Here is a 21,887-nt window from a genome sequence, read left to right as displayed (position 1 = left end):
AAAATAAGTGATAACTGAAGGAGGGCACTAAGTAAATGAAATATCTTTTTTGAAAGTCCCCTTTTAACGGTAACATGATATCTATAAAAGTTTCAAAGAATGCGCAAATAACGCCTAAGAGTGGAATACTACATTTCCCAGAAATCTCTAGGATCCTACAACTCCCAAGCACCCTTTGGCCGCTGTCGTAGCCCGGAAAAGTGCACGTGTCGGCAGTCAGCATACGTCATGGCGGCCAGACTCCTCTCTGGGGCTACGTGGACCTGGACCGGCTGGCGGGCCCGGAAACTCCCGGTCCCTGCCGAGCTTGGAAGACTCCTCGTACGGGGCTATGCCAAGAAACCGGGTGAGCAGGATTAAGAGGGACCCAGATGGGAAAGTTTTGGGACATTGAGGAGTTAGTAGTACGCAGGCGCTGGTTTGGGAGGTCGTTCCTAGAATCAGTGCGCAAGCGGAGGGAGGCAGGCGCTGAGCTTTGTGCGCAGGCGCAGTTTGAAAATACCCGGGATTTGATTGGACTCACTGCGCAGGTGCGGGGTGTTTTTCCGCGGCGGAGGGGGGCGGTTGTCGTGAACTTGGGTCCCAGTTCTGTTTGTGCCTTTAAAGGCACTGTGTGTTCTTGAGCAAGTCGCCACCGGAAGTTTGAGGATGCAGGGGGTCCATCTGACTATTAGCTACTGAAGCAAAGGCAAAATCACCCGGATATAGCCTGGTCTGATCTCCTTTGTTGGAAGGAGAGAATTGACAGAATATTGGGCTTTCAAGACGCATACCAGCCCTTTCTCCGTGACATAAACAGAATTGGAAAGCAATGATCTGGTCCCTCTAAGCGTCAGTGTTTAATGCAGTATCCATGTCCCACTTAAAATCATCTTGGGTGCAGCAGACAGTCTAGTCGGGGGCTAAGGGGCCCCCTGGAGAAAGAGGGGGCAGAAGGGAAGGCCGGCCTCCTGAGGGTGCAGCTGGCAGAAATGACTCTCTCCCACCCCCCAGCCATGAAGGGGGGCAAAGGCGCCAAAGGCGGTGTAGCCAGTGAGGCCCTGAAGGACCCAGAGGTGTGCACAGACCCCGTCCGACTCACCACACATGCCATGGGCGTCAACATCTACAAGGAGGGCCAGGACGTGGTCCTGAAGCCAGACGCGGAGTACCCCGAGTGGTGAGTGAGCCAGGCTGGAGAGCCCGGAGAGCGCGTGCCAGGGTGAGGATGGCCTGGCTGATCAAATCTGAGGTTTCCATAGGGCTTCCCTGGGGAGGTGAGGTGTGACTCAAGACCTGAGTGGATGGAAGGAGCTTTAAAGGTAGAGGGAATAGTCAGTGCAAAGGCCCTGGGGCAGGACTGCACCTGGTTTGTTAGCAGAACAGCAGGAAGTGAAGGTGGAGAATAGAGGGAGATGGGGCAGGGAGGTGATTGATCTTATCTCTCACAGGGCCAGGGGGGATACAGGGAAGAATTTGCTCTTGGCCCCAGGACCAGTAGCAGGACATTGAAGCCATTCACCTGTGCTGATCCTTAAAGCTGGGGAAGCTTCAGAAAGGTTAAGTGAGTGGGTAGGGAGGTGTTCCCAGCAGACAGCACAGACAATGGCCAGGAGGCAGCGGAAGACTTGGTGTATGCCCACCTCCCATACCAGCACCACTGGAATCGGGCAGCTTTCCCACAGCCAGGAACCCAGCTCGGGGTGGGGACGGCTCACCCCGGGATCATGCCCCCACCATGTGGCTGTGGGGCCCAGTCTGCTGCCACTTCTGCCCATGGTGCCCAGGGAGGGGGACCTTCCAGGGGTCTGCCCTGCCTCCCTGATTCCTGCCCATGCCACGGCAGGCTGTTCCAGATGAATGTCGGCCCCCCCAAGAAGCTAGAGGAGCTGGACCCTGAGACCCGCGAGTATTGGCGACTGCTGCGGAAACACAACATCTGGCGTCACAACCGCCTGAGCAAGAACCAGAAGTTCTAGCGGGGAAGGGGCCGGGCTGCCCGGAGCCACCAGAGACCTCACCAGGCCCTAAAGCAGGACCCCCGAGGCACACCACATCTTCTCCTCCCGGCCCCCATGGAAGACTCGATTTTCCTGGAGAAAACAGGGTTTTGAGGACAGAGGAGCCCCCTGACCTGGTGCCTGTTTGGTCCCCACGGCGAGGCTGGATCAGGGCCCTGGGGGCCGTCCCTGGCAAGCCCTGGGTGCTGCTGGGTGCCGTCTGGGGCCAGCGGGCAGGGGTGTGCCTCAGGCCTGTAGCTGCAGGGGGAGGTTTTTCTAGACACGCCTCTCGGTTGCAGGGGACTCGGACCTACTCCAGACGGCCCAGACATGAGCAGGAGACTGAGCGTCCAGGGCGGGCTCTGCCTTCAGGCGTGCTGACTCGGGGGCTTCGCTGTCCAGACGGACGGCTTTCTCTGGCTCTGGGTCCTTGTAGCCCCCGTGGGTAGTTCTCCTGGACAGGGGTGGCTCCAGGACTCCTGGCTGACACCCCTTACCCGGTTTAGCAAGCCCAGCCAGAGGGAGGGGACTTCCTTTTCCTTCCCACTAAGGTCCCGTGTTCTCTGCATTGGCCAGTCAGTTGAGCCCCGGGACCTAGGCCTACCCACCATCCTGCTGCCCACCCCATTAGTGCCCTGGGCTCAACCTCCCCCACACCCACCCCACCAGGAAATGCATCTGGGAGTCTTGAACTTGGCACCGCGAACCTGACCCATAGCCTGCGTGAGAACCAGCTCCTCACAGTCCTGGCCCCTGCCCTACCTGGCTAGGGGCAGGGTCACCAGGGTGAAGCCTGAGAGGGTGTGCGGCTGCAGGGGGTGGGGTGGCCGCATGAGGGCACCACCTGGGGGGCTGGACCAGGGGCCGTCCGGGCTCCTCTGTGCTGTATTGGCTGGCATGGCTGGGCAGGGCAGGGGACTCACTCCGCCTCTTCCCAGGAGCCGAGGGCCCTCATCCTCTAAGAGGACTGCCAAGCGGATTACCTGCTCTCTCGGGTGGCCTGCCCAGAGCAGGTCCCAACCCTGCCGTGGATCTCTGTGGTTCTCAGGGTAGACACAAAGTTGTAACAGCCACAAGGCATCTTGCTCGCTCTACTTCAGCCCCAGGGCCTCCTGGGTTCCCCCACACACCTGGCCGGTCCTGCCCCAGGGCTTTGGACGTGCCATTCCCTCTGCCTGGCGGCTCTTCCCCCAGGTGTTCCCGTGGCTCACTCTTTTACTCCTCCAGTTTTCCAGTGTCACCTCCAAGAGGCCCCCATCCACCTCGTTCAACTACAGTCCTGTCACGCCCTCCAGACTGCCTCTTGCCTTATTCTCTCAGCACTTACGGCCGCTGCTGTTTTACGTACGCGTTTATTTAATTGTGCTTCTTGTCTTCCTCCCACTGGAGTGGCGGCTCCATGAGGGCGGGGATTGTTGTCCATCTGTTCACCATCACATCCCCATTGCATAGCGAGTGGATGGATGGGTGGGTGGGTGGTTGATGGATGAATGGATGATGAGGGTGGTGGGTGGACGGGTGGTGGGTGGGTGGGTGATTGACCCAGCTGCCACCGTGTAAAGAAGACACGGCTGTGGGACTCATGTATGAGATGCCAAGGGAGCAGAGATGAGCAGGCCAGTTAAGCCCAGGGCTGTGCACTGGTGTGAGGACCCAGAAGTGAGCCTATGGCTACTTCATGGCCGGAGCCCAAAGACGGGGTGCTGGTCACTTGCAACTTCTGTCCTTGAGCCCCTCGCCTCCTGTCCTGACCCAGGCTGCCCTGTCCCTTGGGGAGGTCCCCTGTCATGCTGACACTAGGCCAGCTCCCAGCCTGGTCACACCCTGTTCCTTGCCCTCCGTGGCCTCCTTGTCCTGGAGTCCAGCGGAGTTCTGGGAAGGGTGGTCATCAACCCTGGCCTCTCTGGGCCTCGGTTTCCTCCCCCACAAAGCAACTGTATGAGGGGCAAAGTGATGGGCCCAGGATGGGCACTCAGGAGCACGCAGTGAAAGCAGAGGCTTTCTCGGAAAGTGGGAGGCCCAAGAGCTGGGGTTCAGCTGTGAAGGACGAGGCACGGGCAGGGGGACCTGGGCGCAGTGAGTCAGCGTGGCTCGTGATGGCAGCCTTACTGTCCCAGAGCCTCACAGTCTCCACGCCCGTCTGGCAGACAGGAGCCCGAGGCTCCAGGCCAGGCCTCCTCCTTCCTGACACGGTGCCAGTCTCCCTGCAAGGCAGGCTGAGGAGGTGCTGGGAGGGGACCAGCACGGGTGGCCACAGACAGGCTGAGATGAGAGGGCTAGGCGGGCCCCAGACTCAGGCCAGCGGCCAGGCCCTGTCCAGAGCCTGTGCGTGCTCCTTGGCCAGCAGCCGCAGGGACGCCTCCTCCAGGCAGAAGCCCTCTGTGAAGGCCGGACCAAGGGCATGGGGCCCGAAGGGTGCCTGCAGCGTGGGGCCTGGGCCCAGGAGGCGCGGGAGGCCCGGCACGGCGGGGGGCCCGGGGCCCAGCCAGGGCTCCAGGGGCAGCGGCATGGCCGGGGGGCGGGCAAACGGCAGTGCCGGGGCCTCGGGGAGCCTCGGGGCTGCCACAGCCCCGGAGCCTGACTCCAGACGCTCCTGGCGGCGCCACTTGGCCCGGCGGTTCTGGAACCACACCTGGAGGTAGTGAGAGGGGTGCTCCCAGTTCAGGGCCCATGGGGAGGAGCCAGCCCACTCTGCCCCACCCCACTGTGTCCTTTGGGGCTCCCAGCTTCGCAGGGTTCTGCCTGCTGTCTGGCCTGACTACAACCCCCTGCAGTGCCAACATACTGTTATCTGCCTTGGGAGACGGGTCCCCCTATGGCCCCCATCAAATCAGCCCGAAGTCTTCTGAAGCTAAGCCCTCCTCGCCCGCCACTCTCTGCGCAGCCCCTCAGGCTCCACGGCCTCTCTTGGCCCTGGGCATGGGGTCCGAACTGCTCAGCTCAGCAGTGGATGCCCTTCACGAGCTCTTCCTTAGCTGCACTCTGCCTCCCCATCCCTCGGCTTCCTACGGCTGGAAACACCTCCAGTGTGACCGGCCACAGCCACTCCTGGATGCTCAGAGATCACCCGTTCTCCTTTCCTTTCTTTCCTTTTTTTTTTTTTTTTAAAGATTTTATTTTTCAGTAATCTCAACAGCTAATGTGGGGCTCGAACACTCAACCTTGAGATCAAGAGTCGCGTGCTCTACCAGCCGAGCTGGCCAGACACCCCGACTTTCTCTGCTTTCTAACTGGAAAACTTTTACTCAAGCGCCAGGGTCCCAGTCCCACATCCCCTCCTCCAGGAAGCCTTCTGAGCTTGGAGATCTGCCTACACTGGGAGGGTCCGGATCTGGCTCTGGCTCCCTCCCTGGGCTGTGGGGTGCCCTCACCTGCACGCGCACCTCAGGCAGGTGCACCTTGGCCGCCAGCTCCTCGCGGCTGTAAACGTCTGGGTAGTGGGAGGCCTCGAACGCCCTCTCCAGCTGGTGAAGCTGGTACGTGGTGAAGGTCGTGCGGTTTCTCCGGTGCTGCTTCTTGGGGGCCTCCTCGCCTGGGCGCGGCCCCCCACCCTCCGCCGCCGGCCCCTCACCGGGGCTCAGGAACATGGCTGCTTCTCACCCCCACCTGGCCGGGTGGCAGCAGGACACAAGGCAGTGAGACAGCAGCAGGGACTGCCGGCTGGGGACGGCAGGGGAGCCCCCAGCGTCTGCTGGGCCTGGGGTGAGATGTACCGGGGAGGCACGCACGGGGGCCTGCCTTCATTCCTCATCCCCGCCTCCCTGTCCATCCGGGGTGCTCTCACTCTCCGTCCGTCTCCTCTTTTCTCTGTGTGTCTGTCCCTCTACCTCTGTTCCCACTTTCCCACTCGAGCTCTCCCTGACGGGCTCTTCGACTTATAGCTCAGTTTTGGTCTGTCTGTCCCTCTCTCTGTGTTCCTGGGGCCCCCAGGAAGGCAGGAGGCTGGGATGCTGCCCCCATAGTCCCTCCTGGTAGGCTCTCTGCACCCCCAGCTCCCACTGGTGCCCGCCTGTGCCCACCTGCCCAGTACTCACCACCCCTCGACAGCCCCAGTATCCACGCAGCTCTGGCCCCCGCGGGCCCAGCACCCCGTCCGCTGCTGGCCTGGCTCTGCCAGACCTGAGTGGGGAGCGGCTTGGGGTCCGGTGAGGGGAAGATTAGCGCGAGGTGATTAATTGAGGCGGCCCCTCCCGCCCGGGCACTGGCTGCTCTGAACCGCAGAGGGAGGGCACGGGGAGGAAGGCTGGGGCTCCAGAGTGTGTGTGGGGTGACCATCGGCCTGGCCCCACCTCCCCTCGCAGTAGGACACCAGCAAGGGCCTCCTGTCTCCGGGCCTCAGTTTCCCTAGCTGTAGAAGGGTGACGCCAGGACTTACCCGATGGGGCTCTCATGGGGCAAGGAGGGGATGAAAGTAGAGAGCATTGCACAGTGACTGGCATACAGTACGTGCTCCATGAATGTCCACTGCTACTGTTTTTATCAGCTGGGGCCAGAAAAAGGTCCTCTTAGACGCACAGGTGGTGACGGTGTGGGGGGGGGGGGAAGCCAAGGTCCTGACAGGTGAAGGCAGTTCCAGTCAGCTCCCCCAGAATGCTGAGCTGCCCAGGGAGTAGGGGGCATTTTTGCTGGCTTTTGAGGAATGAACAGAAGTTCACTCTTCATTCAATGAACATTATTGAGCACTTACTGTATACCAGATACTTTTCACAGCAGTGAACAAAACAGACACAAATCTTGGAGCCAACATCTTAGTAGGAGAGATAGTCAGCAAATAAGATACGGAGTGTGTCAGGTGGTCATAAGGCTGGTGAGAAAACTCAAGCAGGGGAGGGAAGGGGAACAAAGGGTTGCAACAGAGTTGCTCTTTTAGAGAAAGTCGTCAGAATGGGGCACGACTAAGGCTAAGATTCTGGACACAACTGTGTGTGAGGGGGAGGGTACTGAGGAGCCATGGGAGGTTGTGGAGCATGGCAGGGATGCAGTCAGATGGCATTTTCGATGAATATCTATTGTGGACAAGATGGGAGGCCAGGAGGAGGCTAGAGGCCTGATCAGGGCAAGGGCTGTGGGGATGGAAGTTGGGGGAGAGGGGCACAGAGGAATGATCCTCGGGGAGAAAGTCTGGGGAAGAGGGAGATACCAGTGATACCCAGGCCCCCATTTTGGGGACAGGTGGATGACAAAACGGTCCCAGAGGCAGTGGCCCAAGAGCCGGAGCAGGTTCCAGGGGAAGCCCCTGAGGCTGCTTTGTCCACCCCACCCCCACCCAAAGAGCCTGGGGCCCAAGAGGAGGGGAGTCCGGGGGTGGGGGGAGGGTCAAGACGAGGCTAAGAAAATGTCTGATGGATTTAGTGACACGGAGGACGGGAGGGAGGCCCAGGCCCATGTATGGACGGGGGAGCAAGTGGGAGGAAGAGAGCACAACTGCCGGAATGTTGGCTTTGTAGGGAGAGGCACGCTCGTGCACAACCCCCCACCCCCAGGTGAGGGGGTGCCAGGCCCTGGAGGAGTGGGTCCGACTGGGTGCACTATTGGCCTTGGATGAGGAACCAGCAGTGGCTCCTGCTGAGGGCCAGGAGGGGGAGTCAGGGGCTTAGTGCCCAGGGGTGGCGGGAGCCCGGCAAGGAGGCCCCAGACACCTGAGCCCGGGCAGGAGGGGTGGCTGGTGCTTCCCGAGGCTCCCTGGGACCCTCTGAGCCCAGCTGCCCTGTCTGTGAGGTGGGCTCGGGGCTCTGGGGCCAGGGGCACGAGGCCTGCAGTATGGGGGGGTCCCTAATTCCCTAATTACTAACAAGCTGCTCTGTTGTCAGGCCCCAATCAGCTAATTGGCCCCGGGCGGGTAAGAGGCTGCAGGAGGGCTTTGGTGGCTTAGCGGATGCAGTTGAGGGTGCAGACGCTGTGTCAGCTTAGAGGGCCGGATTAGGGGCGGGGCGGGGCCTCGGGGCCACACGTCCCCCCAGCTGCATTAGTGGGGGTCAGGCCACTCTCAGCCCCACTGGCCTCCCATCCTTCGTTGCTCCCCCAGGAAGAATCCTGAAGCCCCTTCAGGTGCTGGTGGGGAAACTGAGGCCAGAGGGTGGGCAGGGCTTTAGGGGGGCAACGCAGGAGGTCAGTGTGACCTTGGGAAAGTCCCCAGGCGGAGGTGGGTCAAAGTGGGGGGGAGTGCTGCGGTCTGGTGTCCCCTCCCCAGCCCCAGCTTGGGGGTTCCTGGGGTGACAGCCACCCCAGCCTGGCCAGAGACCCCTCCAGGCATCCTAGAAGCTGCTGGCTGGAAACATCAGCTGAGAGGGGGTGACCGACGGTCAGAGCAGTAACTGAGCGCCAGCTGTGTACGCTGAGCCCTTTGCTGGTGTGAACCTTCGGACCCGCACTCCCCCACCCCAGAAGATCACAGAGGCGGCAGCTGGAGCCCAGGCCGGGGGACCGACTCCCCCGTTCACCAGATGCACTAATGTCCCCCCATCCCGGAAATGCTCCCCGTTGGGAATGGTTGGTCACCGCAAGTCAGGGCCACAAAGCTCAAACTTGGGGCTGCAAGCCTGGGCCCAGCCCCTGTGCGGTGCGGACAAGAGGGGTGGGGCCTGTGCTTTTCAGCCAGTCTCCCCGGGAGTCACTGGGTCAGTCTGGCTCCCTGGCTTCTGCACGCCGACCCTGAAGGGCAAAGGCTGGGGCAGAAGGGGTGGAGGCATGGACCTCGGGCCTCCGCGTCGCTAGCACCATCCCGCGGTCCTCTGAGCCCGGGACCCCAAGGGCTGAGGGGAACGATGAATGATAGGAAGTAGGTCCGTGGGGGTGGCTGTGATCCTGGGGGTTCTCCTGGCTCCATCCCTGGGGACCTGTGTCCCCGCGGCAGCTGCAAGATCTCAGCTGGGTCGGTCCCTTGGTGGGCAGACAGCGGGCAGGTGGATCTCCTGGGGCTGAGCCGTGGTGGGGGGTGCCCTTGTGTTAACCCCCTGGGGCGAAGGACGCCAAGGGTTTCAGAGAGACTCAGACACCCACAGTCCTTGGAACCAGTCTTTATGGAGGCGCTGATGCTCACCTCCCTGGTCTGTGGTGTCCACTGGCTGCCTGGAGCCCCCGCGAGGGCCTGCCCCTGCTGTGAGCCAGGTGGGCAGTCCACCGGCCCTGACCCTCCTCAGGCCTGGCCTGTGCCCCCACCCTGCGCCCTCCACTCTCTCCTCTGGGGCCCGAGGCCCCCCTGAGCAGGGTCAGGGCTCCTGGCCCCGGGGCAAGGGAGAGCTGTCCGTGTCCTGGTCCCCCACCAGGGCCGAGGCGCCCGCGCTGCGCAGCTCCCGGGCCAGCTTCTCTGCCAGTTTTCGGAAGGGCGGCCGGCGGGCAGGCTCAGCCTCCCAGCAGCTCCCCATGAGGGCATGGACGGGGCCCGGGCAGCCCTCGGGGGGCTCCATGCGGTACCCTTTCTCCACGGCCTCAGACACCTCCTTCAGCGACTGTGGGCAGAGGGCACACCGGAATGGCTGGGGTCAGGGCCACGGTCACCAGACCTATGGAGGGCCCAGTGCCTCCCCCAGACCCCACTCACCATCTTGGGGTACGGAGCCCGGCCGTATGAGAACACCTCCCACAGAAGCACCCCGAAGCTCCAGACATCCGACTTGCTGGAGAACTTCTGTGGGGCCCAGGATCAGGGTGAGGAGGGGCCCCGAAGGGCTTCTGCGCCAGCCCCTGTTCCTCCAGGAAGTCCCCCTGGGATGATCTTCCCTCTCTGGCCTCCTCCCAACAGCCCACTCCCTCTGAGCCTCCCCTCAGCCGAGTGGGACTCAGACTCGGTGCAGGGAGGGGTCCTGGTTATTCTCGGCCCCGGCACAGAGCCTGTCTGTTTCAGAAGTGGGGAACCCGAGGCCCAGAGAGGGTCACACAAGGGAGAGGCCAGATGCAAGGTAAAAGGAATGACCGTGAGCCAAGCACTCACTGGGGTGGCAGAGCCATTCCCTTGAAAGAGGTCCAGAGAGAAAAAGACATGTGCCCAGGGTCACACAGCAGGAGGAACTGGGGCTTCGAGGGTCCCATGGGCGGAGGGGGGCTCACCCCATGTTTGAGAGCCTCGGGCGCCGTCCATTTGACCGGCAGCCGGCTTGAGTCCAGCCCCTTCCGCTCAGCTTTGGCCAGGCCGAAGTCACTGACCTTGGCCACTAGGTCCTCGGAAATGAGGATGTTGCGGGCGGCAAGGTCCCGGTGTACCAGCTTCTTGTTCTCCAGGTACTCCATGCCCTCGGCGACGTGCCTGCGGAGGGCGCAAACTCCCAAGGCCGGGCTCACCCTGCTCCGTGCCTCAGTGTCCCCTTGACCTTGGAAGGCCCCCCCACCCCCCCACCCCAGGGGCCACTCAGCCGCCCCCCCAGGCCCCGATGGCACCTCGGGCCCCACCCCCACCTTGCTCACGTGCTCCATGACGATGTAGAGCCCCTGGTGCAGGATGACGCCCAGCAGACGCACCAGGTTCTTATGCTGCATCTTCCTGGGGGGCCGGCAGGCGGGCCGTGAGGGTGCAGCTGGGACCCCGACCCCGGGATGCCCTCCCCGCCCCCCGGACTCACGTCATCACTGCCGTCTCGTCCAGGAAGGCCTGGGCTGTCACATCGCACTTGATGTTCTTCACGGCCACCTTCTGGCCCAGGTACTCGCCCTGCAGGACCGCTGGGGGGAGAGCGGCATGGGGCCAGGCAGATGGGAGTACCCAGCTACCCCGAACCCCACGTACCCCAACACCGCTGTGGGGCCCCGGGCCCGGAACACCCTTCACCCCCAAAAGCTGGATCCAAGGGAAAAGCCAGGCCTGCAAACTTCAGCTCGGGGGCCAAATCCAATCCTGCCAGAGGGCACCCTGCTTCTGCAAGGCCCCTAAGTTCAGGGACACCTGCGTGGCTCAGTGGGTTAAGGCCCCTAAGTTCAGGGACACCTGCGTGGCTCAGTGGGTTAAGGCCCCTAAGTTCTGAGCGGTTTTTACAGTTCTAAATGTTTGAAAAAAATCAAAAGAAGAATACTACTTTGCAACAAATGAAAATCACATGGAGCTCACATCAGTGTCCACAAATAAAGTTTACTGGCGTCACGGCCGCCCCATTCATTTACCTGCATCTGCGGCCGCTTCCCTGCTACAAAGGCGGAGCTGAACACATGTGACTCAGACTGTCTGGCCTGAAAAGGCTAGAACAGGTGCACTCAGGCCCTTTACAGAGCAGGCAGGCCGACCCCTGACCTAAGAAAGCCCCAGAGCCTTCCAGAACAACAATTTCCAGGAGTGGCATTCCAAGCACAGGGCCTGGAGGTGCGAAGGCATCACGCACGATCACCGAGCACCGAGCGCCTGCCTGAGCTGACATCAGTGCCCCTCCCAGAGTGGCACTAACACGGGTGTGAATTAACCCGCCCCTCGTGACTCCTAAGCCTGAACACGCCCCCTTCCTTCAGCCTCTGACCCAGGCCTCCACTCACCTCCAAATTCACCCTCTCCAATCCGCGCGCCCAGCGTCAAATGTTGCAGGTTCAGTAACCAGCCAGCTGTGGGGTGGAGGCGGGGTCAGAGGGGAACGGGCTCCACCTGGCGAGAGGCCGGGTGGTGTCCCCCACAACGCCCTGGCCAGGGGCACACACTCACTGCTCCCAGCAATGGCCCGAGGGTCTGTCCGAGACACCCCACTCCTAGGCCTACTTATCAAGTGCTGGAAAGCAACAGAGCCTGTCTACCCCAGGACGACCTGAGGAAACAGGTTACAGGGTGGGGGGTGGACCCCAGCCTTGCTCCCCAGGAATGCCCCATTGGACCCAGGGGGCGGTGCTGGCAAACCCTTTAGGGTGGCCCTCCTCTCTTCTACCTGGAGACTGTGTCCCTCAAATACTCCAGGGGCTCTTCCCTTTATAGTCCTGTATCTCTGGCCACCCAGGACACACAGCAAAAAATACAACAGACATGGAGACTGGTAAAGCTTCCGGAATCTTCTGGCAAAGGTTCCAGAATCTTCCAGAATCTTCCAGCGCTCTAAGTAGTCATCTGGGGTCCAGCCTCCCTGACTCCTTGTCTCAAACGTGCCTGTGTTCTCCCATCCTCTGTCCTCTGGTAGGTTCAGCTGGCCCCTTCCCCTTCCTCCCCAAAGCCCCCCTCCAAATCACGAGCCCTTAGTTACGATCAAGCACAGGGACACCAGCCACCCCTTGGGGCTATCCCCAAGACGTCCAGATTTCCCTGGGAGGGACAGACAGGATCATCAGGTTCCGAAGCTGACGCACAGGACGAGTGGACGTGGGAGGGGGCATTTGCTTGGGGTCTTAAGCATCGAGGATTTCATTACTCAGGGGCTGGAGGGGCACTTCGGGTGGAGGGAACAGAATGCACAACAGCATAGAGGCGACAGAGGAAAACGAGGAGGCAAGCAAAGAGGAAGGGCCTTGTAGATGAACCAAGAAAGATGGCTCAGCCACAGGGAAGGTTCTAGAAGGCCGGGGAGTGGTGCGGGTGGTTTTCATGGTGGAAAGTCACCTCTGGAGGTGCAGAGGCAGGGGTCCCGTGGAAGGGGAAAGCCCCCCAGAGAGAGGCGGTCTGGTGGGAAGGTCTGAGGTGGGCTGGGGCTGGGGCTCAGGCCTCTGGCCCAGGTGACAGGGCAGATGATGGGGACTTGGAAGCAGCAGCAGGTGTGGGAATTTGCTCCTTGTGGGCTGATGGGCGTGTGTGGGCGCCCCTGCCCTACCTGAGGGCTGCCCCAGGTCTTCCGCTCACAGTGCCAGGCACAGAAACATGCTCATGCGACGTGGCCTTGGCCGCAGGCCCCTACCTTTGGCCAGTTCCTCCTCTGCGGACTTGGTGCCCTGCTTCCTCTTGGGTTTCACTAGCTTGGTGCAGATGGCCCCCTTGTCCTTGCTGTAGTGCTGCGGGGTGGGGGCGGGGCAGGGGCGGCCGTGAGCCTGGCCGCCAGGGGCAGGGAACCCCTGCCTTCCGGACCCTCCCCAGGAGGCTCTTTGAATGGGGTGGGCAGGAGCTGGGGAGAAGAGGGCTTTGCTTCCCACCCGAGGAGTTGGGCTGGTTTCCATGGGAACAGAAAGGATGCAAGCTAGGAAACAGGAAGATCCTGGGGAAGGTGGGGCGGTGGTCTCTGGATTTGTGTCAACGTGGAGGTGCCTAGGGGTCCCCAGAGGAGCCACCCCAGTCCCTCCCTAGAGGTGGACCCAGAGGACTCCGACCAGCTGTGGGGCTGGTGGTCCACCGAGACCAGCTCCTCCTTCCCACACTGGGACTGTGCACGTAGCTTTGGGTGTCCCGGGCCCACCTGGTTGCCAGAATGCGGGGGCTGGGGGACTTGCACCTCCACAGTGTGTGCAGGCCATGCGGCTCTGGGGGGCCGGGCCTGGCGGCGGCCGTACCTCCACCATGTCCATGAGGTTGCAGAAGCACACGGCCTCGTCGATGGTCAGGTGGCCGTCGCGGTGCAGCACGCGGTAGTGGATGACGTCACGGCCGAAGCTGACGCACAGCACGTAGTCGCCGGGGTGCCGCGCCGACTCGCGCACCAGGAACAGCCCGTCCTCGGGCGGCTGCAGCTGCTGCACCGCCTCCTGGCCGGAGATCTTCCCGTGGAACCACCTGCGGCCGGTGGAGGGGCACGCTGGGCCAGGCTGGCCCCGCCCTCTTTCCGCCCACCCCGGGGCGTCCCCAGACTCACGGCATGAGGCTGAGCTTGGGGTCCGCCGACAGCGCCTCTCGCTCCCGCAGCGCCCCAGCTGCCAGCAGACCCTCCTGCCCGCTGGCGTGGTGCTTGGCACGGTACCAGCTCTTGCTCTGCCAGGGAGGGAGTCAGGAGTTCGATTGGGGTGGTGGGGCGCGGGGCCTGGCAGAGACACACCTCCCCCAGCGCGCCCAGGCCCTGCGGCCACCACTCACCTCACAGGCCTCCAGGATGGTGACCACGTCGCCCTTGTGGAAGGCCAGCTCTCCCGGCTTGGGGCGCGTGTGTTCGCACTTGGTGATGCACTGGGTGCCTGGGGCCCAGCGCCTCTGAGGGGGGTGGGGGGGCAAAGGGGCATGAGGGAGAGGCCCAGGGAGAGAAAGAAATGGAAACTGGGCAAAAGACAGTGAGGCAGAGACCGAAGGAACAGGAATCGAGAGGGAGCAGCCAGGGCAGAAGTATCGCTCACAAACCCAGGCCCCCAAAGCAGAAGGTCAGGAAGAAAGGGCGACAGCAGTGCAGCATCAGGTGACAGTGAAAGCATGCAGCACTGGCTGGAGGGGGACCTGAGCCACAGGTACAGCCCCCGACATGGGGCTGAGGTCCCGCGGGTGCAGATGGGGTCGAGGACAGGCCGGGGACACAGGCACCCGGGTTGGGGGCACTCACCGTTGGCATCCTGGCTGAGATGAATGTGGGGTGCCAGGCACGGAGGAAGTGAGGGCTCACCTGGGGACGGGCGGAGACCAGCTGGATAGCCCAGATTGGAGGCAGGCGGGGACCTGGGGCCATTACTAACTAACCACTTCCCACCCAGGCAAGGTGGAAGCAAGAGCCGGAGGGCATCTCCACAGGGGGTTCCAGGGGGTGACTCCCCAAGCCCCTTTTGGGAGCTGGTCTTTACCCAAGGAGTTCCTTATCAGAGACACAGCCGTGGAGCATCGGCGAGGAAACCACAGTCTTGCCCCGCCACTGTCCCGAAAGGGCAACGAAGGCACAAGGTGGGCACAGAGCGAGTGGCCATAGGGTGGGGAGGGGTGAAGCGCCTGGCTCAAGCCCCAGCAGCCACACAGTGGGTGGGGAACATGGTGCCACCTAATTGAGCTTGGTCCTTCCTCTTTTCTGGTAAGTGGGCAGGGGCAGGGCAAGGAAACAGAGGATGATTCAAGGTCATTCCCAAGTATCTCTGAACCTAGGGTGGGGCCGGGAGGGGGTGGGGGGAAGGGGCATGCAGCCCTCCTGGGCTCCTCTGGCCATCAGGTGAGCCTCTCTGATGCCCCCCAATCCCAACGCCAACCTAGGACAGACATGCGGTCTCTTACTGCTGCTGGGGAAGGGGCTTTCCCACCCCTTTTCTCCTCCTTGGACCCCACAGCAGGTGGCTGGGCAGTGAAGACAGTTGGGGGGATGAGCCTCAGCCCCTCCAGTATTGCCCCCCATAAATCCCCAGCCCCATGTGTACTCACACGCATACTGATCCATGTACACACGAGCACACACAGAAACACATGGGGCTTGGACACAGGTGGACACAGGTACCCACAGGCACGCGGGTATGCAAGCAAAAGCACGTTCACCTGGAGACAGGTGTGTTCACTTCTACACGCTTACACACGGACAGACTCTCAGACGTCCAGAAATGTGTGTACCTGCCCTCCCCCAACACACACACAGACCCACACTCGAACACCTGGGCGCCAGACGCTGGGCGCCAGACACTGGGCCACCAGGGCACGCAAAGCTACACGCAGGGCCGCGCACACGCATCTCGGCCACACGCGAACATCCCTCCACGTGGACGCGCGGATACACACACCCGGGAGCTTGCAGACGCGCACACTCGCACCCAGAAAAATACCCCCACCCTGCGCCCGATCGCCTCTAACCACCCGCTACCCCAGCCGCGTACCCGCCGCGCACGCCGGACGCGCACAGTCGCGCTCACACCGGCCCCTCCACCGCACGCCCGGGACGCCCCGGAGCCCTCGGGGTTCCCCCCACACCCCGCCACTGCCCCGCGGTCTCTCCCCTCACCCGCCACCCCCCCGCCACCGCGCTCACCTGCTCAGGGGGCGCCCCCGGGCCGCGCCCCGCGCCCACACCCAGGAGGACCCCCGCGCGCTGGCTGAGCACCCCGAGGCAGCCCTGGCTGCACAACTTGGAACAAGTTGCTCCGTTTCCTCATTTTGGGGTGGGGGGAGGAGGGCTAGGGGAGCGGGGGAGCGGGAGGCGCCGCGGCCCGGGAGGCCCCCGCAGGTCCTAGCGCCGGCCGCACTGCGGTCTGCTCCGCGCGCCGCCGCCGCCGCCGCCGCCGCCGCCGGCCCCTCCCCGCCCCGCCCCTGAGGCCCCCGGCGCCTCCCGCATGGTCCGCGCGGGGGCCTGGGCGCTCGCCTGCTCCACGCCACTCCCTGGCACCGTGCCGTGGGGCGCGCACCCCGCCCACCCTGGGAAACGGAGGCCTTGGAGAGCCGAGCGGGTGCCGCACATGGGGCGGGGGAGTTGGGGGGGGAATGGGGAGAGTGAGCTGCCCGTTTGGGGAGATAAGCAAGTTGCAGAGCCCAGACTGCATCGGACCCTTGGGACTGCGATTCCAACGCTCTCCTCGCTCACCTCTTCTGCCGAGAGTGTTGTTGGCGTCTGGCGCAAAGCAAGTGCTCGAAAATGTCACCGGTCGCCAGTATTGTTGGGGTCAGCAGCAACATTAAGGGGATACTGGGGTTACAGAAAAACGTCGTCGTGAGGAACCGGAGGCCTCCTGGTGGAGCCTGCCCGGGGTCAACCCAGCTGTGCCAGGAGTTCCTCCTCCGTAGGGCCGGCAGCGCGGGCTTTGACCTCGGACAACGGTTGGGTGAGCATTTGCTGAGCGTGGCTCCGGGCCTGGGCCAGGGGCCCAGCAATCCCTCTGCTTCTACTGAATGAATCTGTTGGACGAAGACAGTGCTCGTCGGAGGGTAATGAGCCAGGATGCCCGGGGAGCCTGAGTCCCGTTTAATCTTCTGTCAGCCCAAAAGGCTAAGTGTCTACGCTCAAAGGCATCATGTGATTTCTCAGGATAGAGGCCCAGTTACAGAATTGCAAAACATCTCTATTATGGAATATTCTAGAACAAAAACTAGGAAATTGTATGTATCAAGGTTCTAGAATCAACAGTTGTCGAAAACCACCACCACCACCACCACCATGTGACTCAATGCAAACAGCCCCATCCTTTCGTGTTATTCAGGAGAGAATAAGCCCACGGGGAAAGTTCCAGGAGGCAACCCCCCAAACAGCACCAGGGTTATCCCCATTGAGGGCAGTGGGCAGGAGGAGAGGGAGGGAGAAGTCCACTTTCCCTCGAAGTGATGGAATTCACTGTAAGTGGTCATGTTGGCAGGGAGGATGCCCCAGCATATTCCTACTAAGCAGGGCTCCCCAGCTTGGCTGTGGGAGAGTCCCAGGGTATAGCCACACCGCCCAGCCATGCGCACTGCTGTGGACCCAGGGCTGGGGACCCTACAGCCAGTATTCAGTTGGGTCACGGGGCCACCATATATGGCAAATCATCACTTGCCTGAAATAGAAACATCAAAATAACCACAGGAAACCCCATAACACCAGTAGATTCAGACCAGAGACTGCAGCCAGAGAGCCCACGATGGAAGCTGGCCTGCTCTCTGCTCAGCAAGGACAGGAGCCTGTGTGTATAAGACCCTAAGACACCCTAGCACCTCAGGGAGACCTTCTCCTTGAGGCAGTCAGGGAGATGGGGAGAGGGTTGAAAGGGGCTGGCTTGCTCCCCCAGTGAAGCAATACTAGGTATTGCTGGGTAACACCTACGTGTTCCCCAGGACCCCAGAGATCCTTGTCCCACATCTGGAAGGCCCTACCCCAGAAGGACGGATCAGAGAAACCACAGGTGCAGAGACTAGAGAGGGACAGACTTCAGTGGACAGCGCCAGGTTCCCAAATCTCCAAGGGCTACCCTGGGGTCCAGGCCCCCGCCCCCCGCCTATGGGCACGGGGCACTGAGCTATACCTGACTCTAGAGAGATAGGTTTGAGTCCATGGTTTATTTGGGTCAGAGTTATGGAAGGGGTGAAGTCCCCACTCCTGAAGGCATTCGAGAATTGGCCACTTTGAATCTCGAAGACTAAATGGGTATTGCAGTCCCCAGAGGTGGGAACCCCAGTTTCTCCTCCTCCTGCCAGAAGCAGGGGGGACTAGCCCCTTCCTTCTACCAGCCTGAAGCCAGTTGGTAGCCACACCATCAGACTGGACTCCAGAATGACCCAGTCCCATCTCCTCACCCTCCAGACTTCTGTCCTGTCGACTTGATTCCAGAAACTCTCTGACACCCCAGGCCACCCGCCTGGTGTATGCAGGTAATACAGAAGCCCCCCCCCCCCCCCCCCCCCCCCCCCCCCCCCCCCCTTCTCCTTGCTACCACTCCTTCCATGGCTAAGGATGAAAATGTGACTGTGGCCCTCCCCAGCACTAAATCCTTCCATAGCTCCCCTCTGTCTGAAACGCTCAGTCCACCATTGCGAGCTCTTCCCGTTCGGCTAACAACTGGCTTCCCTGGCCCCGTCTCCCTCTGCTCCCACAAAGCACCGAGCGGTCTGGCAACTCTGAACGGCAGGAGTTTGCATCCTTTGGGCTGGCTGTCCCTTCGGCCTGGAATGCCCTTCTACCTTGTCCCCGGGCATCTCCAGCCCACACCCAGCTCAACTGGCACCATTTTTGTGAAGCCTTCTCGGATGTCCCCGCCCTTCTCGGAGCCAGACCCTGCTTCTATGCCCTGAAAAGACTCAGCGTTGGAGGCACCAGCTCTCTTGTCTCACTGCATGATGGCTGTGGACCTGGCCTTGGTGACTGAGCCCATCAGCCTGCCTGGGAAGGAGGTCAGTCCTGATGACGTGGGAAACAAAGGCAGAAGAAAAATTATTAGATTTCCTTCCTACCTACAGCCCACTGACAAGCCCTTGAAACAGGTAGGGTGACATTCCTCTAGGGACTCAGCTGCATCAATGATGATACTTTACTAAGGGCAAGAGGCAATCTTAGCCCGATCCCCAGGACCCTGTATGCCTACTCTGACGTATAAAAATTCCTTTGGAAACTTCCTTTATCTCTACCCTCCAAGATACATGTTGGCAATCACCCCCCAAGCATATGACCCACCGATACACATCTGAAGGGTCTCATGACTGAGGGTTTATTAGATGGTAATAAATGACCTTTTCCCAATAATAGTCACCCCCTCAAGGTCCTGGAAACCTTGCTTCCAAAATTCCTTAGAGACTTGTGCTGTCCTTAACCCCTCCCAGCTTGCAAGTATATAATGGGCCACTCCTCATGACCCCAGTGCAGCTCTTCCTGCCCACCGGTCCCGTTCCCCTGCTTTAATAAACCACCTTTTTGCACCAAAGATGTCTCAAGAATTCCTCCCCTAACATCCTTCCTACCTCAACAAGAAAGCAGGGACTGGGTCCTGCAGGAAGAAGTCAAATCCTTGGATGCAGCCATGCCTCGAGCTCACGCTATGACTAGTGTGGGAAGGCACGCATTGCCTTTTGGTTGCTTCTGGACGGAGCTTCTGCCACTCGCAAGCAAAAAGATTCCTAATACTGAGGGGCGCCTGGGTGGCACAGCGGTTAAGCGTCTGCCTTCGGCTCAGGGCGTGGTCCCGGAGTTATGGGATCGAGCCCCACATCGGGCTCCTCCTCTAAGAGCCTGCTTCTTCCTCTCCCACTCGCCCTGCTTGTGTTCCCTCTCTCGCTGGCTGTCTCTATCTCTGTCAAATAAATAAATAAAATCTTAAAAAAAAAAAAAGATTCCTAATACTGAAAATGGGGCCAGAAGTGGGGGGTTGAAATGAACAGAGTCTAGGATGAGGAACTGGTGAGTTGGATTAGATGACCCCAAACCCAGCTAGGAAGCGGGATCTCCTGGGCGTCCCCTTCCAAGATCCTATAAATCTGCCTTCCATCCATTGGGTCAGGTGGTGCCGTCTTCCGTCACTTGCAACAGAAGAACCCTGAGGGACCTTCTCCTTTGTCTCCTGAACACCTTTCCCTGTTTATTCAAATCTCACTGTTCTTCACGTCATAATTTTCTCCTATTTTGGCTGTTGCAATTTGTATCAACCCCCCCCCCCCCCCCGCCCGTTCTACCAACTCCTAGCGATGTGCGGGCAGCCAATCCTCTCATTTTAGAATCAGAGCAGCTGAATTCCAGAGAGGCAAAGAGACTAGTCTGTGGTCACACAGCTGGCTGGGGCTATAAATCAGGCATGTGGACTCACTCAACGGCGTTGTAAACTTCTCAAAGGCAGGGCATATTTCCTATTCTTCTTTACTGATATGGATGAAAATCAATGTAGGCAATGAACAGAGGGAGTCGTGTAACAATGCACTTTACATAATGTATCAGTTAGTACGACTCGCTACACAGGGAGGGAAGACCCCAAGTGCTAGAGGCGTGAATTAGATAGAAATTAATCTCTGAGGGATGTACTCCTGGGCAGTGTCAGGAACCCAGGCTCCCGCCGTCTTGCTGCTCTGCCCTTCTCAGCACAGGAACTTTCATCTCTTGAGCTAGGATGGCTGCTTAAGCTCCAGCCCTCCCAGGTGCATTCCAGCCAACGGGAAGCAGGAAGTTGGGAGGAAAAGGTACACCTCTTCCCTTTAAAGACTCTTCCTGGAAGATGCACGTGACACCTTTTCTTCATGCCATTGGATGGAATGTAGCCACATGGCCAAATTTAGTAGCAGGGGAAGCTGGGAAATGTAGTCTTTACAGCAGGGGGCCAAGGAAGCTTCCTTGAAGCTCCCAGGCCTGTTCCACCTCAGGGCCTTTGCATCAGTTGTGCCTTCTGCCTCGGACACTTCCCCAGACCTACCCAACATCCTGGCACCCTACAGAATATTTCAACCTGCTGACACTTCATGTCCCCTCCCCTTGTAGCTCTGGAGAACTACCATGGTCTAACTGACCGTATATTTTACTTCTTGTTCTTGTTTACTGGCTGCATCCTCTCTAGAACATCAGCTCCCCAAGGCAGGGATTTTGGACAGTGTCATTCATTGCTGTGGCCTCCGTATCTGGCACACAGGAGATGCTGGGACTGTATTTTTTTTAAGCCAATGGATATTGGGGAAGGGAGAGGTAATGAGCAGTGACTGACATGTGTGAATGGAGCCCTTTCGTTGTACCCATTCCACAGATGTGAAAACTGAGGCTCAGAGGGTTCTGTGGCTCACCCCAGGACACAGAAGTGGCAGGCTTCACTTTGAACTGAGGTCTGTCAGCCTCCAGGGCCCACACGCCAGCCGCACAGCAAGATGTTGGGTGTATGACAGACCCCCAGAGAGTTCTACAGAGGGCGGGTGAGGCAGGCCAGTGGCAGCCAGATGTGGAAACAGCTGAGCTGCCAGGGCCCCTGTGGATTCTCCACTAGAGCAGGCGGCCTGATCGGACTGCCCCAATTAGTACACCTTTAAATTTAGCTTTCTCCTCCCTGCCAGGGGACTTGGGGATGCGATGGAGGAACACGCCACTCTTTCGAGGAAAACTGCTGCATCGCTCACTCTCCAACCGGAGACATGGTTTGACGGGCCATTCTCCACTCACCGAATGAGGGGCTTCTCAAGGCGACTGCTTTGGGGTGCCAGGAGTGGTCTGCCTTTGACGGGAGAGCCTGTCTGCTCTCCCTCAACATCCCTCACCTTATCTTCCTTGTTCTATAGGTGAAGCTGGGTCTGTCATTTCCCAGCCATGCTTGCAGGTTGTGTCTGGGTCCGTGTCACTTCTTGGCTTAAAATCTTTCCATGGCTCCACCCTGCTTAGGATGCACCCAAGCTCCTCACCGTGGCCCATCACCAGCTGGGTCTGGCTGCCGTCACTTCTTGCCTCCACTTCTCTTGGCTGGCTCTCTACCACCTCCTCTGCCTCTTCCTGCTGTTCCTCAAATGTTCCAGGCATTGCCCAGCCTTGGAGCCTTTGCACAGGCTGTTTTCTCCTCCTAGTATGTGCTTTTCCCGGTTCCTCTTAAGATTGGCTCCTTCTCGGCATTTCTGGCTCCTCCAAGAGACCCTTACTGACGACACATAATGGCCACCCACCATCTGAGCCCACATCACTGCCTGTGACCCTGTCTTACTCATTCTTGTTTATTGCCCTCCTGACTTACCTTGGCCCCCTTGACAAAACATATATTCCATGAGCAAGGGCAGGGACTATCTCTGGCTTG

General features: G+C 60.3%; 3 protein-coding genes across 3 annotated transcripts; 1 reads left to right on the top strand and 2 right to left on the bottom strand.

Annotated features, from left to right (window-relative positions):
- Positions 1-187: 187 nt before the first annotated feature.
- On the top strand, positions 188-3,273 carry MRPL54 (mitochondrial ribosomal protein L54). Its single transcript, XM_008711251.2, has 3 exons — positions 188-346; positions 994-1,159; positions 1,826-3,273. The coding sequence occupies exons 1-3, from the start codon at positions 229-231 to the stop codon at positions 1,956-1,958; spliced, it is 417 nt and encodes a 138-aa protein (XP_008709473.1). The 5' UTR covers positions 188-228; the 3' UTR covers positions 1,959-3,273.
- Positions 3,274-3,316: 43 nt separating this feature from the next.
- Positions 3,317-8,857, bottom strand: RAX2 (retina and anterior neural fold homeobox 2). Its single transcript, XM_040629592.1, has 2 exons — positions 5,351-8,857; positions 3,317-4,611 (listed from the first exon to the last, which is right to left on the bottom strand). Exons 1-2 carry the CDS (start codon positions 5,564-5,566, stop codon positions 4,273-4,275), a joined length of 555 nt encoding a protein of 184 aa, XP_040485526.1. The 5' UTR covers positions 5,567-8,857; the 3' UTR covers positions 3,317-4,272.
- Positions 8,858-8,979: 122 nt separating this feature from the next.
- MATK (megakaryocyte-associated tyrosine kinase) lies at positions 8,980-21,619 on the bottom strand. Its single transcript, XM_040628294.1, has 13 exons — positions 21,505-21,619; positions 15,716-15,834; positions 14,324-14,383; positions 13,870-13,983; positions 13,652-13,767; positions 13,353-13,572; positions 12,767-12,860; positions 11,433-11,498; positions 10,535-10,634; positions 10,353-10,455; positions 10,026-10,268; positions 9,520-9,606; positions 8,980-9,427 (listed from the first exon to the last, which is right to left on the bottom strand). The coding sequence occupies exons 1-13, from the start codon at positions 21,617-21,619 to the stop codon at positions 9,188-9,190; spliced, it is 1,677 nt and encodes a 558-aa protein (XP_040484228.1). The 3' UTR covers positions 8,980-9,187.
- Positions 21,620-21,887: the final 268 nt, after the last annotated feature.

Source organism: Ursus maritimus, unplaced genomic scaffold, assembly GCF_017311325.1.
Source record: "Ursus maritimus isolate PB19 unplaced genomic scaffold, ASM1731132v1 scaffold_14, whole genome shotgun sequence".
Taxonomy (NCBI): Eukaryota; Metazoa; Chordata; class Mammalia; order Carnivora; family Ursidae; genus Ursus; species Ursus maritimus.
The sequence above is the reverse complement of the archived record's forward strand: the minus strand, read 5'-3'. Positions and strand labels throughout refer to the sequence as shown.

Coding starts and splice junctions, on each gene's coding strand:
- RAX2 (XM_040629592.1), bottom strand. CDS start 5,566: ATGTTCCTGAGCCCCGGTGAGGGGCCGGCGGCGGAGGGTGGGGGGCCG. Junction 4,612..5,350: donor TGCCTGAGGTGCGCGTGCAG/GTGAGGGCACCC, acceptor CACTACCTCCAG/GTGTGGTTCCAGAACCGCCG.
- MRPL54 (XM_008711251.2), top strand. CDS start 229: ATGGCGGCCAGACTCCTCTCTGGGGCTACGTGGACCTGGACCGGCTGG. Junction 347..993: donor GGGCTATGCCAAGAAACCGG/GTGAGCAGGATT, acceptor CCCACCCCCCAG/CCATGAAGGGGGGCAAAGGC. Junction 1,160..1,825: donor GACGCGGAGTACCCCGAGTG/GTGAGTGAGCCA, acceptor ATGCCACGGCAG/GCTGTTCCAGATGAATGTCG.
- MATK (XM_040628294.1), bottom strand. CDS start 21,619: ATGCCTGGAACATTTGAGGAACAGCAGGAAGAGGCAGAGGAGGTGGTA. Junction 15,835..21,504: donor CCAGCTGGTGATGGGCCACG/GTGAGGAGCTTG, acceptor CCCCAAAATGAG/GAAACGGAGCAACTTGTTCC. Junction 13,573..13,651: donor CCCAAGCTCAGCCTCATGCC/GTGAGTCTGGGG, acceptor CACCGGCCGCAG/GTGGTTCCACGGGAAGATCT.